The 12,494-nt window shown below is 36.7% G+C and overlaps 1 protein-coding gene across 4 annotated transcripts in view; it reads right to left on the reverse strand.

Moving 5' to 3' along the window:
• The window catches only part of HACL1 (2-hydroxyacyl-CoA lyase 1), a 48,814-nt gene that overhangs the window by 16,410 nt on the left and 19,910 nt on the right, over nucleotides 1-12,494 (reverse strand). For all 4 annotated transcript variants that reach the window (XM_036332663.1, XM_036332666.1, XM_036332664.1 and 1 more), the window contains 6 exons: nucleotides 11,747-11,830; nucleotides 9,904-10,005; nucleotides 7,570-7,724; nucleotides 6,981-7,139; nucleotides 4,793-4,900; nucleotides 2,945-3,131 (listed from right to left, as the gene is read on the reverse strand). In XM_036332663.1, coding sequence (XP_036188556.1) covers nucleotides 2,945-3,131; nucleotides 4,793-4,900; nucleotides 6,981-7,139; nucleotides 7,570-7,724; nucleotides 9,904-10,005; nucleotides 11,747-11,830 — 795 coding nt within the window. The remainder of the gene's footprint in view (nucleotides 1-2,944; nucleotides 3,132-4,792; nucleotides 4,901-6,980; nucleotides 7,140-7,569; nucleotides 7,725-9,903; nucleotides 10,006-11,746; nucleotides 11,831-12,494) is intronic.

The raw sequence follows: 12,494 nt of genomic DNA on the forward strand, positions 1-12,494 counted from the left end.
ACACAATCAATGAAAATCAAAGCTTGGAAACTAATCTGTATGGAATTCTACTAGAATAAGGATAATGTCAAAGACACAGATGCAAGAAATGGAAGAATAATCCTCATTGAATTATGTAAAAATTAAAACATATTGTTCCAGGAATACCCCTAATTGGGAACTATTAACAATATAGAACAATGATAACAATATAAAAGTTACAGGAATGGCTTTGGGGCCATATTTAAGTAAAATAAGAATTGCTTGAACACAAACACTATGCTAACATGACAGCTGATCTGATAACCATGTTGGCTACACCTATTAGTACAAATGACTAATGGGTGGTTAGCATATACAGAGTGGATATGCTGGACAAAGAGATGATTCACATTCCATGCAGCTCATAGCCGGACAGTGCAAGATTTCACCACATTACTTAGATGGTGCACAATTTAAAACGTAAATTGTTTATTTCTGAAATTTTCTATTTAATACTTTCAGATCACAGCTGAACATGGGTAACTAAAACCATGGAAAGCAAAACTGTGGCTCAGGGTAATGTACTAACTTTTGGGCTTTGTCCTTCTTTTTCTAGTTCCAAGCTTTTTCTTTTTTCCTGAAGTAGGCATTTATTGCTGTGAACTTCCCTCTGAACTACTTTTTCTGCATCCCCTAAGTTTTGGAATGTTGTGTTTTCATCTTCACTTGTCTTAAGGTATTTTAAAATTTCTCTTCTGATTTCTTGTTCATTAGTTGTTCAGTAGCATGTTGTTTAGTCTCCACAAATTTGTCAATTTTCTAGTTTTCTTCTTGTAATTGATTTGTAGTTTCATAGCATTGTGGTTGGAAAAGATGCTTAGTATGACTTCAATCTTCTTAAATTTATGAAGACTTGTTTTGTGACCCAAGATATGATCTTTCCAAGAGAATGTCCCATATGCACTCAGAAAGAAATGTGTATTTTGATGCTTTTGGATTAAGCATTTTATATCTATCTGTTAAGTCCATCTGGTCTAACATGTCATTTAAAGTCATGTTTCCTTATTGATTTTCTGTCTGGATGATCTACCCATTGATCTAAGTGGGGTTCTAAAGTTCCCTACTATTATTGTACTGCTGTCTATTTCTCCCATTAGGTTGTTAATATTTGCTTCATATATTTAGGTTCTCCTATGTTGGATGCATAAATATTTACAAATGATATATCCTATTGTTGGACTGAGCCCTTTAACATTATGTAATGTCTTTGTCTTTTTTTTTTTTTAATCCTCAATTGAGGATATTTTTCAATTGATTTTTAGAGAGGGAAAGACAGAGAGAAACATCGATGTGAGAGAAACATATCGACTGGTTGCTTCCGGCATGTGCCCTGACCAGGGCTTGGGCTGGGGAGGAGCCTGCAACCTTGGTACATGTCCTTGACGGGAATTGAACCCAGGACCCTTCAGTCTGCAGGCCGACGTGCTATCCACTGAGCCAAACCAACTGGGGCTCCTTCTTTGTCTTTATTAACAATCTATTTTATTTATTTATTTTTTATTTTATTTTATTTTTTTAAATATATTTTATTGATTTTTTACAGAGAGGAAGGGAGAGAGATAGAGAGTTAGAAACATCGATGAGAGAGAAACATCGATCAGCTGCCTCCTGCACATCTCCTACTGGGGATATTCCCGCAACCCAGGTACATGCCCTTGACCGGAATCGAACCCAGGACCTTTCAGTCCGCAGGCCGACGCTCTATCCACTGAGCCAAACCGGTCTCGGCAACAATCTATTTTAAAGTATATTTTGTCTAATATAAGTATAGCTACCCCAGCTTTTTTTTTTGTTTGTTTCCATTTTTCCATCTATTCACTTTCAGTCTTTGTGTTCTTACATGTGAAATGAGTTTCTTGTAGGCAGCATATCGATCTGTCGGGGTTTTTTTTAATTCACTCACACACTCTATGTCTTTTGATTAAAGAATTTAGTCCATTTACATTTAAAGTAATTACTGATAAGAATGTACTATTTGCTGCTTTGTTAATTGTTTTTGGCTGTTTTGTGTTTCCAATATGTTCCTTTTGCCAAAATCTCTGACATCTGTTTTTACAGAAAGAGAATTTCAGTAGAATTATATATTTTACAGTTCAAAATTAGTTTATTTACATTTCATTGATGGGTCCAAGTGTCCAATTGCCTATTTGCCCATTGTCTTGTTCAAAAATAAAGAGATCTCACAGCAGATACATGTATAAAGAACCAAGTAAAAAACTACTTGAAAAAATTATCTGCTCTAAAAACAATGGCTAATACACAATGTGCAAGCATGGTGGACAGGTATATAAGAGAGGGCAAGTGGCAGGACCAGAATCAGAGTACAAAATTAAGTATGAAAAGCAACTTAATCTGAGATGGAAGAGGATCATACTATACACTTTGCTTTAGAGACCAAAATAACTAATTTTGAATGTAATTGCACAAACTGCCCCATTAGTTTCATCTCCCACTGTACTTCCTGCACCCTTTCAGCTAGCTACATCAACCTTTTAGCTCCTCAGACTTGCCATAATCCCTCCTGCCAGAGCTTTTACATACCTCTTCCTCCTTCTCTTGGATGAGTTTCTCTCTATTTATCCTTTGGATCTTAGTTTAAGCATCACTTCCCTGTGATCACCATATAAATCAGATTCCTTTGTTGTATGTTTATTCAGAACTAACTGAGTTCCTTTCCTTCAGAGAAATTGCCTCACTCTGTCATAATGCAGTCAATCTGAGGTGACTGGACGGTCCCTCCTCCCTGCTGTACTGTTAGCTCCATGAGGTGAGGCTGAGGCTGGTTTTGCTCAACATGCTATTCTTTGCACCCGCCTTATACATACTCAACAAATATTAATTGAACAAGCAAAACAAATCACCAAACTCAGAAATAGTTTAGAAAGAACTCTGAATAACAGGGTGTTCTAGCAATCACATTTACCTGGGCTTTCCGCATGGATTGTGGCTCAATCATGATGTTGATAAGAGAGGGTTTAGTTGTGTCTGCCAAGCTTTTCCTCAGGGATTCTTGGAGTTCTTCTCGTGTTTGTACAAAATACCCATTGCCTCCAAATGCAGTCATGACCTGCTCATAATGTGCATTTGGCAGAAGACACATTGGAGGGGCCCTGTAAAAGTAGGTCACAAATAAACAGAAAAATAAAATCATATCATTCTCTAACATAATTTATAGAAAATTTTAGGCTAAACTGAAAGGCATACTTTTATATCCAACACTTAAACTGAGATGCCAGTATACTAAACTGTCCATATATTTTATATTATCTATATAGTAAAGTCAAATATAACTTTTTGTGATGATGGAAAAGTTTTATATCTGTGCTATACAATATAATAGCCACTAGCAACCTGCTGCTATGAGCACTTGAACTGCGACTAGTTAAAATAAGAAACTAGATTTTTTTAAAAGTTCAAGTCCTAAGATCTCTGCTGCTTCTTTTTTTCTAAATATATTTTTATTGATAAGGAACCATGCTTCCATTACTTGGCTATTATAAATAATGATTTCAGAGAGGAAAGGTGGGGGGAGAGGGAGAGAAAGAGATGAAATATCAATGATGAGAGAGAATCTTCAACCAGCTGCCTCCTGCATGCCCCACACTGGGGATTGAGCCCACAACCTAGGCATGTACCCTGACCAGGAATCGAACCATGACCTCCTGGCTCAACCACTGAACCACAACGGCCAGGCAGAAACTAAAATTTTTGTTAGTTTGGTTGTTTAAAATTTTTTTTTATTAAAGTATAGTTGGCATACAATACTATATTAGTTTCAGGTATACAACATAGTGATTTGACATTTATATATACTATATGATGAGATTACCATGGTATGCCTATTTGCCTAATCACTGCAAAGTTATTACAATATTTCTGACTAGCCTCTGTACTATACACTACAATGGATATAAATAATAAATACATATAATAAATATAATATTAATTATATAATAAATACTTTATAACTGGAAGTTTATACTTCTTATTCAACTTTTTTACCCATCCTCCTCTTCCCTTTCCCTCTGGAAACCATCAGTTTATTCTTTGTATCTATGACTCTTTCTGATTTGTTTGTTCTGTTTTATTAGATTCTACATATAAGGAAAATCATATGGTATTGGTCTCTTTGTCTGACTTATTTCACATAGCATAATACCCATCCATCCATGTTATTGCAAATGGCAAGACTTAATTCCTTTTTACTGCTGAGTAACATACCATTGTGTGTGTGTGTGTGTGTGTATCACATCTTCTTTATCCATTCGTCTATTAATGAACACTTAGGTTGCTTCCATTACTTGGCTATTATAAATAATGCTGCAATAAACATGGGGTGCATACATCTTTTCAAATTGTTGTTTTAGTTTTCTTCTGATAAATACAGTACATATTTGCAAATGATGTATCTGATAAGGGATCAGATTTAGCTAAATGGTAAACGGAAGACCTCTGGATGTAAACATCCATATTCCCAAGATGTACTGGGAGCACTTTGCAATAAGGTCTTTATTAACAAGGCTTAGACATCAAACTCACTTGTCTGAATCTTCAGTGGCTCCCTGATCATAAACCATTTGGGCATTTATTGAAGTGCCCAATCATGGATGGTGTGCAAAGAGGAACCATGCAGACAGGGTTCCCTTTTAGAGGGGCAGAAAACATAAACAAGCACTTCTCACACCATGAAAGCACATTCCAATGCAGCAGACTTTTTAAAGAGATTAAACAGATGGGAGAAAGTAAAGATACATTGTTCTGGACTACTTACAGAGCAGTAGCATCTCCAAATTTTAACATTTCCTTCCAAGAATCTGTATCAATACCTTGGTAAATTCCATTATTATTCACCACCAAAAGTACAATTGGCAAGTTGTACCTAAAATTGACAGCAAAATATAAAGAAAATGATTACTCATTCTAACACAATTTCTTTTCTTAGAGCTGAAATTTTAACTTAAAAATGGATAGTTTTCCATAAACTTTTTTTTGTAATATTAGGACAGAACTAATAATTAAGTTATTTATTATCCTAATAAAAGAATATCAAATAATTAACAGAAACATCACGGAGTAGCAAAAAGAATGCAACATTACGTGCTGATAAAACTGGTTCAACTATTATGCAACTATGAACCTTGGGCAAATCACTGAGCTTTTCTGAACCTTGGTCTTCAAAGACCCAGGTGTTAATAGAATGATGACTTCCATGCCTGATACCTCTGAAGCACTATTTCTAGGTTGTGTCTAGGAGTTTCGTTTGAAAGTTATCTTTTTATTTATTGAATTCCTCATAGATAACCAGCACTTGCTAGATGCTGTGGGAAGTACACAAGTGACTAGTGTATATTCTCTCCTCTCAAACCACTTCATCCATAATTGGAAAAACATTACATGGGGTAATACTTAGAGAAAAAGAGAGTATTTAATAATGTGCTAAACAGTATGACAAAGACCAAAAAAAGCTGATTAAACTTTACTAGTGACTGACAAAAGAATATGGAGTTTATTTTCTACAAACATACTTTCTGAGGTCACGTGTAAAAACAAAACAAAAAAACCGCATACTATTATGTAACAGGATTGTGGTAACCACCTGCTTGCTCTCCATGCTCGAAGGGAATGGCTTTCACAGTGTAGAAGGCCGACTTCCCTGAAAATCGTCTTTTAGGTATATATGTTTCTTGACTGCCAATACAGATACTCTAACAAGCACATAATTTCCCTCTGATCTGGAAAGTTTTATAGACAAATACTTTGAAAGTCCCAAAACACGATTTACTAAAATCCTAACAGGAGCCTTGGTTAAGAATATAATTGTTTTCCTAGTTTAAGTAATTGGAGAGAAAAAAATCCCTATACTTCTATAGTTGGATCTACAACTTACCAGTTTCTCCATGAATCCTCAAAACTATAAAAATAACCTTGCCTGGCCGGTGCAGCTTAGTGGTTGAGCGTTGACTTAGGAACCTGGAGGTCACAGTTCGATTTCCGGTCAGGGCACATGCCCAGCTTGCGGGCTCGATCCCCAGTGTGGGGTGTGCAGGAGGCAGCCAATCAATGATTCTCTCACTGATGTTTCTATCTCTCTTTCCCTCTCCCTTCCTCTCTGAAATCAATAAAAATATATTTAAAAAAATAAAAGCCTGTTCAATGTGAGATTAGTATTGTGAAATCATCGATGTTCTTTTATTTTAAAAAATAATCTGAATAGCTTATTTCACTGAGCAGTCACCTCAAGCTTTACCTAGATCATCCCATTTGTTCCTCACAACTGGCTTTAAGGTAGGAATTATTCCTATTCCTATTCCTATTCTAGAGGAGACTGAAGCTTGGTTAAGTGACTTAACCCGTCACTTAGCTTTGCAGTGGTCAAGCCAGTATTTAACTTCAGGCCATCTGAACAGAAGTCATGCTCTTAAGCACCAAACTCTACTGTCTCCTGGCAGGAAACAAGCTTTTCTCAGACAGAACTTTTTCTTTTTTTAATATATTTTTATTGATTTCAGAGAGGAAGGGAGAGGGAGAAAGAAACATCAATGATGAGAATCATTGATTGGCTGCCTCCTGCACGCTCCCCACTGGGGATCGAGCCAGCAACCCAGGCATGTGCCCTTGACCAGAATCGAACCCGGGACCCTTCAGTCCGCAGGCTGACACTCTATCCACTGAGCCAAACCAGCTAGGGCCAGACAGAACTTTTTTTCAGTGACCTCAAAACCATGCCCCATAGGTTTGTAGAATTTTGGTCAGAAAAGAGGTCAGTAAAGAGGTCAGAAGCATGCTGTCCTGGATGAGAAAGACCCTGGGGTTATTTATACTAGTATCTATACAGTGCTGTGCACAGGGCACCTGACATATGATCAATGCTTGGTAAGCATTTGTTAGGCAAGTGGGTCTTGTATATAATTCTTTCATATTTTGGAGAAAGAAATGCTCTATTCAGGATGCTGTTTTACCTGCAGATGGTTTCCACTTCCATGCCAGAAAACCCAAATGCACTATCTCCTTCCACACAGATGACTCGCTGTCCTGGGTTTCTATCTTTAGCCACTATAGCAGCTGCAATGGCAAATCCCAAACCGACTCCCATTGTTCCAAAAGTACCAGCATCTAGCCTATTGGAGAATAAAGCAAAAATGAAACCCTCTAGGACATGTCACAGATGGTGGGGTTGGCATAAATCTAGACATTCACATGGTTCATATAAAACAGAGAACAGTAAAAACATTCTCTTTCTTTAATGTAAAGTTTTAGACTATGCGGAACTAATTTGTCAGAGATAAGCAGAATGAGAGGAAAAAGTCACTCATGATTGCTTGTAAGACTGAATATATCCTTAGAACACTGACCACAGAAATTATCACATGATCTTGAGGACATACCAAGCATAAAAACTCTATACAACCTTACTTAAGAACACTTTTACAAACTATGTCCTTATACACTGAACCTATATACTCCTCAAATGTTTTATTAATCTGCACTACTGACGTTTCAAATTTAATGTATTATAATTCATTGTAATTTCTCTTTTGGAAACTTTACCTGTGACGAGGAAGGTAGTTTTGAAGTACAGTGCGTCCAATATCCATAGTATTTGCTCCTTCACTTACCACCATACAGTCTCTAGGTAGTTGTTCTTGAACATGGTAGAATACTGTGTAATAATTCATAGGCAAGGATTTTTTGGAAGCTAATTCCTAAAACATTAGAGGGAAGTATAATCAAATTAGATTGAGATGTAATGAAAAAACTGTACATACTGTCAATAAGCTACTATCAAATTTATTTGGAAACACGTTAACAACTGCAAGCTACAAGGTTCCCAAGTGGCCACCAATGGCCACCCTGAGAAGTGAATTGATCTATGAACAGTCCTGGTGGACATGCTAAGAAAAATGGGTCCCACGGTCCTAGTATAAACCAGGGAATATCCCTCTTCCTGGACAGCCACAATGCACATTAACATATTAACACGAGAAGTGCTATAGTAAAGACAACTGGAAATACTGGGTTAAACACAACAAAACAGCCCTGTTTGAGCACTTTTAGGGAAACTCTGCCTTAGAAAAAATGAAAATTTTATTCTGGACTATTTTCACCTGAACTATGGCCCAGAGTTTAAATAAAAATGAAGTCAGGATTTCAGAAAATGTGGCTCTTCCTCACATGCACTGACAGTAAAGGGGATATGCTTCACCCACTATTCTAAAGCGTCTCTGAGCTGAGAGAAGGCCACGTGGGGCTTTAGCAGCCATAGTCCCATCTGGTCCCAGCACTGCCTCTTCACCTGTGCTAGTTTGGTCCATTGGAGATTATACCCAAGATGGATGATGGACCCTCTTACATTCCTACACCAGAGAAGAGAGGCAATTTCTTTACATCTTAAACTAAAGTGATTCCTAGGGAAAAGAAGGAATTAATCATGATACCATTAAGGAAATTGAAGTGAGACTGGCTCTTAATAAGAGAAACAATCATTAATTAAAATTCAGATGAAAGACAGAATCATGCATAATCAATTCTGCTTGTTTGGAAAATGAGATGACTGACATATTAGGGAACAATATAAGCATAACTCAAATTTCATATTTGCTCATGTATGATTCCATCAGTGAGATATGCTACATGGACACAGAAAACTACACCCAGCTGAACCAAGATGCATAGAAATACAAAAAATAGTGAAAAAATCAGGAACGACCTTTCTTACAAAGAGAGAGCACTACCTATATACAAAGACTTTTTAAAAATATATATTTTTATTGATTTCAGAGAGGAAGGGAGAGGGATAGATAGAAACATCAATGATGAGAGGGAATCATTGATCGGCTGCCTCCTATAGGCCCCCAACTGAGGATTGATCCTGCAACCCAGGCATGTGCCCTTGACTGGAATCGAACCCGGGACCCTTTAGTCTACAGGCCAACGCTCTATCCACCGAGCCAAACCAGCTAGGGCTATATACAAAGATTTAAACAGAAAACACCAAATCCTGCAGAAGTGGCTCATTTTAGTGCTAGTAGTGGATGGTTTGGGTGGTTTCACACATTATAATTTCCAAAGCCTTGAGCTACCAGGCAAAGCCATAAGTGAAGGTGAAGAAGTCACAAAAAAATTTCCAGTAAAAACAAAACTGAATTAAGAAGACTATAAGTATTGTCACCAAAAAAAAGATAAATGTGGGGTACAGATGCGTTCATTAACTAGATGGGGAAACCCTTTCATAATGTGGATGTATATTAATCACCATGATGATACCTTTAAATATCTTACAACTTTGTATGTCAATAATACTTCAATAAAGCTAAATATTTTTAAAAAAAGATCGTACATTAGAGAAAAATCTCAACTTTGATGAAACATCTATCTATTATAAATGTATGCCTCGAAGGACTTAGATCTTAAAGGTAGAAAAACATACCCCAACATGCCCTGGGATTTAAGGCTCCCAAAGCCCGTAATTGTAATTTGATGTTAAGGTCATACTGAGGACAGTATGCCACACCTGTCCACACAGGCTTTTACAACTTTCTGTCCAATGTCAGCTCACCCTCCTTCCACCACAGAAACTCACACGCTATAACCTTTCAATGCCTATTTCCCCAAGAAACTTCAGGTCTCTCTCAAGGCAAAGTGCCATATATATTGTGAGATATATATGAAAGACTTCACCACCATTTTTATTAGGTCTCTATTTTAATGCTTCACAAAGTTTCTGAGAGCTGTGCCCCTACCTCCTTTTTCCCAATGAATCCAGGGGTTTTTACTCCAAGATTTTGCATAGCATGGTGATTTTTAGGAATTCATATGCCATGTTATGACAGAACTGAACCATGAACCTGGAGCATTCTTGAGTTTCAGTGGGCCCAGTATTACCTTGGATGCAGCTTCATTGCTCTTCATTTTTTCTCTCAGAGTGTTCCACCATTTGCTCTCTGGAGGATACTGCCACGGTGTTTTGTCAAATTGTTCTAAAAGCTAAAAAACCACAAACTTTTCTTTCCTTCTTAAAAATAAACTTACATATTACTAACATAAAACTCTCTTCTTAAAGACAATACTACTATACTATCCTGTTCTTCACATCACTCATACTCTTTGTTTTTCCTCAAGGCAGCAAACAACTGATAGACGAGAAATAGGTGACACGGCAAGCTTTTGTTTGGGTCAGTGTAGACTTCTGCCAGATGTTGGGATTCCCATAGGCACAGTGAGGTGCCACCTCCCCCACCTCACTGACTAGGGCTATTAAAACCTTCTTGGGTCCTAGAAGGAAAGTCACCCCCTCCAGAGAACTCTTACAGGAAGGCCAACAACCCCAAATGCCCAGGGATTCCCATGATACAAACCAAATGCTCCAGAGTGTTTTAGTATGTGCTTGGGGATTGCATCCTAATATTGTATAATCATGCTAACAATACCAATTTGTATCCAAAAATAAAGTGATAAATGTGACTATATTTTATCTCCTGTCACAGTGAAATGTATAAATTATGTACAAATAATAAGAATCTGAACAAGTCACTGATTACAGTTTTGAAGAGTAAAAATCTCTTTATGGCCTAAAGAAATGCTAAGTTAGATTTTTCCAGTAGATAAAGCCACTTCTTGGCTATAAGTTTAGTGCCTCTTATAATTTTTCAGATAGCCGAATCCTACTTAATAAATGACTGTTTGTCTACTGAATGCCTTTAAATTTTCAATCACCTTCCAAAAATGCTTAACTTACTCACATAAAAATAATCCATATATAAGAAGCTGGATTTACAGAGTTCCAAAGTTATATTTAAGGATAACTTTCTATTAGGTTCCTCAAAAAATTAAAAACAGAACTGCCTATGACCCAGTGATTCTACTTCTGAGTATATATATCCGAAGAAGCCCCAAGCATGAATTTGAAAGAATATATGCACCCCTAAGTTCACTGCAGCATTACTTACAATAGTCAAGGTATGGAAGCAACCCAAGTGCCTGCCAATAGACAAATGGGTGAAAAAGCTGTGGTACATTTATACAATGGGATATTACTGGGCTATAAAAAAAGAACAAAATCTTGATTTCTGGGTGGGGTGGTGGGTAGAGGTGGAAGATAAATGGTGTATAGGGGTGATAAATAGTGATTTAAAAAAAATAAAAATGAAAAAAGAACAAAATCTTACCATTTGCAAGAGCATGGATGGACCTAGAGAGTACTATTCTAAGTAAAATAAGTCAGTCAGAGAGCTATATGTGGAATCTAAAGAACAATATAAACAAATAAAACAGAAACAGACTCATAGATATAGAGAACAAAATGATGGCTGCCAGAGGGGAGAGGAGTTGGGAGACTAGGTGAAAAATGGAAAGGGATTGAGAAGTACATATTGGTAGTTACAAAACAGTTGTGGAGATGTAAAGTATAGCATAAGACATATAGTCAATAATATTGCAATAATTACGTATAGTGTCAGGTAGGTACTGAAAATATCAGGGGAACACTTTGTAAAGTATATGATTGTCTAACTATTATGCTGTACACCTGAAACTATTATAAAATAATACTGAATGTAAACAGCAATTAAAAAAACAAAAAAAGAAAAAAATCCTCCATTATAAATTTTGTTTAAAATAGATGTTATCAGACCTGTCATCAAGTGAATCAAGACTGAAACATTTTAAAGAACTGACTATTCTCTAAAGACCAATCCATGTAAATGAAAACCCAGGCAAAAGCTCTTACCTGTTTAGTGACTGAATTTATATCTCCCAGCAAAGTCACAGCAGGTCTTACATTATTCCCCAGTTCTTCTGCACAGATATCAATCTAAAACGATATAAGACTGAGGAGCAAGCCATGTTTATTCTTAAACTCTTTAAGAAGTCAATTAAGGCTGAATAAATGAGCTATGTATACAGGGGTGCGCCAAAGTAGGTAAGAACTCTCTGCAAAGTATGCTTGAGTATAGCAGGCAGACTACAAGCATGTGTAAATAAGGAAGGCTGGCAATTTGAGCACTTATGAGTTTATACCTCAGTGCACAGTGCCATTGTGATATTCTTTTGAGTTAATAAAGCTATTATAATAATCATAACCTGCATATCTTTTTCCATACAAACTGTAAACCCACTTTTGCCTACTTCTTTATGTAATATGATAAAGAAGATTTGATGTTCAAGAAGTTCATTAATGCCTGACTGGTGTTGCTTGAGTGTTGACTCATGAACCAGAAGGTCATGGTTCAATTCCTGGTCAGGGCACATGTCTGGGTTGCAGGCTCAATCCCCAGTAGGGGGCGTACAGAATTTTCTCTCTCATCATTGATGTTTTTTCTCTCTCTCTCTCTCCCTCTACCTTCTTCTCTGAAATCAATAAAAATATTTTTTTAAAAAGAAGTTCCTTAATAAAAGTAAAAATCCATGGAACTACATGAGTTTCATGGCTAGTATAGAAACCTCATCATCTTTCCTCAATTCTATTCTAGGATTTT

Source organism: Myotis myotis, unplaced genomic scaffold (genome assembly GCF_014108235.1).
Source record: "Myotis myotis isolate mMyoMyo1 unplaced genomic scaffold, mMyoMyo1.p scaffold_m19_p_13, whole genome shotgun sequence".
In the NCBI taxonomy this organism is placed as follows: domain Eukaryota; kingdom Metazoa; phylum Chordata; class Mammalia; order Chiroptera; family Vespertilionidae; genus Myotis; species Myotis myotis.